The following is a 2,973-nucleotide window of genomic DNA, read 5'->3' as shown; positions in this document are numbered from 1 at the left end:
GGGGGGGGAATAGACAAAAATATGAAAAAGTCGCCGTCTTGTGTTTGCCTGACCATGTTCCCTGTGCAACATGGTAATCCATGGTTACCATGAGACACCATGGTTAAAGGTTGGGAAAACTATGGTTGAGAAACCGGAAACCGTAATCCATCGTCAAGTTACCATGTTCGTTATTATGACTCCTAGTGAACAAGATAACTATGGTTACCCATGGTTATTTTGGCCTGGGCTCTCGTTCCCTGCGCACAGTAGAGAATGCGTCATGAAAATAATAAAAAAAAATCATATCGTCCAGTCAAGGCCGGATGTCTGATTCTGGTGGTGTGGAGAGCTCGTATTGCAGTCCCGCCTGTTTCCTCTTGCTTATCAGCCCGCGCTTCCACTGTAATCTCTATGGCAACACATTTGTGACCATACTTGGCGACATTCCCTTTTTGGCGACTTCTCTTTTTTTGTCGCCAAACTTTCCCAAATAAATGTGTCGCTAAATTTTGGTCACACGTGCCATAGAGATTACAGTGTCGGTGAATCGATCGTCGTATTCTGTGCCCATGACGAGCCCATGGCGGGCGAGGAGGGTCTGAAATTCCGTGACCCTTCTAGCTATAGATAAAGCTTGGGTCGGGGGTCTCAAACTCGCGGCTCGCCTGGCCGGGTGACGCGGCTCTCGGCGAGCCTGAGCGTTCGGGTCGAGCTGGACTCGCCGGGAGCCGCGAGTGGCCCGGGGGCCAGGCCAGGGAGCTGTGAGGTCACCATGAGGACCGAGGGTACTGGCTAATTACTAGTGTGGCGAGGCTGCAAATATGGAGACATCTTTCCTCTGACGATGTTCTTTTCCGGCGGTCTCGCTGCGCAGGGCCTCCATGCTGCCGAACCCGCCGACGCGCCACCTGCACCAGCGGCTGCACCTTCACCAGCAGCGCCACCAGCAGCACCGACGCGAGAGCAAGCTGCTGCAGGACCAGCGCCTGGACCTGCTGCGGCCGCGGCTGCAGGCTGCGCCGCCGCCGGGCCCGGGGTCGCCGTCGGCGTCCCTGGCGGGCTCCCTGGCGGCGCTGGGACCCCCTTGCCCGGCGGGGCCCGCCATCCGGACCAGGGACGCCGCCAAGCCCAAGGGCGGCGGCAGGGCGAGGTCGGCCTCCCTGCACGCGGGCGCGGGCGGAGCCGCGGGGGGCCAGGGTCAGGGCCAGGGTCAAGGCCAGGCTCCCCCGGGGGGCCGCAGACACAGCCAGGCGCGCGCCGCCAGGAAGGCGTTGACCGGGGGCCCCGGCCAGGGGCTTTCTCCCTTCCACCCGCGGGGGGCCTTCGCGCTGCGGACGCCACTGGGGGTAAGTACCTGCAGCCGCGGGGGGCACCCCGTGCTGCGGACGGCGCTGGGCGTAAGTACCTGCGGCCGTGGGGGGCACCCCGTGCTGCGGACGCCACTGGGGGTAAGTACCTGGCCCCAGGCCGTGCGGCCGTGGGGGGCACCCCGTGCTCGCAGTTACTCCATGGTGTTGCGCCTCCCACCCGCAGGTGATCGACTCCTCCCCCGAGCTGGCGGGCAGCCCTGCCGGCAGCATGGCCAGCATGGGCAGCCAGGCCTGCCCGCGCGGGGGGCCACCTCCACCGCCGCCCCCGCCGCCGGGGGCCGGGGCGCTGTCTGCTGACGCCAACGACTCCAACTCGTCGTCCTGCCTCGTGCTGCCCTACGGCGCGCCGTGCGAGTCCTTTGAGCTGGCCGAGATCGCTTACGGCGAGGCAGCAGCACCTCTGGCGAGGATCGCGACTCTCGAGACGGCCTCCATCAGGTGAGTCGGCGGCCAGGGTGCGGTGGCGCCGAGCTCGCCCTCGGTGCTCATGCAGAACCCGCCTGTTCTGCGCAGGGATGGCGACGGCGTCCTGGACAGCGGCTCCGACTCGGTGTTCGGTGTGCCGCCCACGCAGCACGGCCAGGCCCCGGACACCGCGGACCAGGCCGACACCGGCGTCGACACGGGGCAGGACGCGGACACGGACCAGGACGCCGACGGACAGCTGTCCACGGACTCGAACGGGTCCGGGAGCTCCACGCCCCACCAGGTCGTGAGGCACAAGCCTCGCCTCTACGTGCTTCCCGTGGGCATGGCCCCCGTTTCCGGGTGAGTGTAGGCTGTAGGCACAGCACAAAGAGCACACAGTCCGAAGACTGCACTCGACACCGTCTGGTCAATACCCTCGCAGCCAGCGTCCACACGGAGATGGATCGGTTGCGAATCGGCTGGACTGCTCGTGGTAATGCAACCCCAATCCAGCCACCTCGCCGGGGCTCAGGCGTCTCAAGGGAGCACCAACACCGAGCTGCGCGGGCAGGGCAAAGAGAGTAGAGAAGCTATAGTAAAATTTCCGAAAAAGTTCAAGTTTTTCGAAGGAAAAAAAAGCAAGCACTTTTTAGAACCTTTCGAAAACTACACAGGTGCATGGACGAGGGAAGGTGTAAATGGGCCATCATAGAAAACAGGGGGGTTTCTTACGTCATCTCATTGATTTATTTGCAAGTTCTCTTCAAACAAACATTGGTTTTAAAACTTAAAAGCCAGAATAGTACGCGTCCTCCTTTGGGTAGAGGTGACCAAAGCTGCGGTAGTAGCGGCTGGGGCTGTAGTAGAAGTTGCGCTTGGGGTAGTATTCGGAGTCGAAGTAGTTGCCGAAGCGGGGGTAGTACTCGCTGGGGTAGTAGCGGCTGGAGACCGGCAGCGCAGACTCAGAGTAGAAGCGCTTGGAGATGGGGAGCTCGCTGGAGTAAGAGCTGGCGATAGGGGCCTTCTCGTAGAAGCGGCTGGCGGGGAACTCAGTGGAGTAAGAGCTGACGGTGGGGGCCTTCTCGTAGAAGCGGCTGGCAGGGAACTCAGTGGAGTAAGAGCTGACGATGGGGGCCTTCTCGTAGTAGCGGCTGGCGGGAAACTCAGAGGAGTAAGAGCTGACGATGGGGGCCTTCTCGTAGAAGCGGCTGGC

At 62.3% G+C, this 2,973-nt stretch overlaps 1 protein-coding gene across 2 annotated transcripts in view; it reads left to right on the top strand.

Annotated features, from left to right (window-relative positions):
- Nucleotides 1-2,920, top strand: part of LOC113207962 (collagen alpha-1(I) chain) — a 65,425-nt gene extending 62,505 nt beyond the window's left edge. The window contains exons 4-6 of one of the 2 annotated variants that reach the window (XM_052272758.1): nucleotides 857-1,430; nucleotides 1,516-1,790; nucleotides 1,866-2,920. In XM_052272758.1, the coding sequence (XP_052128718.1) occupies nucleotides 857-1,430; nucleotides 1,516-1,790; nucleotides 1,866-2,124 (1,108 nt within the window). In that variant the 3' untranslated portion in view covers nucleotides 2,125-2,920. The remainder of the gene's footprint in view (nucleotides 1-856; nucleotides 1,431-1,515; nucleotides 1,791-1,865) is intronic. The other variant, XM_052272759.1, reaches the window with a different exon arrangement.
- Nucleotides 2,921-2,973: the final 53 nt, after the last annotated feature.

This window comes from Frankliniella occidentalis, unplaced genomic scaffold (assembly GCF_000697945.3).
Source record: "Frankliniella occidentalis isolate FOCC.00 unplaced genomic scaffold, Focc_3.1 Scaffold223, whole genome shotgun sequence".
NCBI classification, from domain to species: Eukaryota; Metazoa; Arthropoda; class Insecta; order Thysanoptera; family Thripidae; genus Frankliniella; species Frankliniella occidentalis.
Note: the sequence above shows the minus strand (reverse complement) of the source record. Positions and strands in the feature narration are given on the sequence as shown.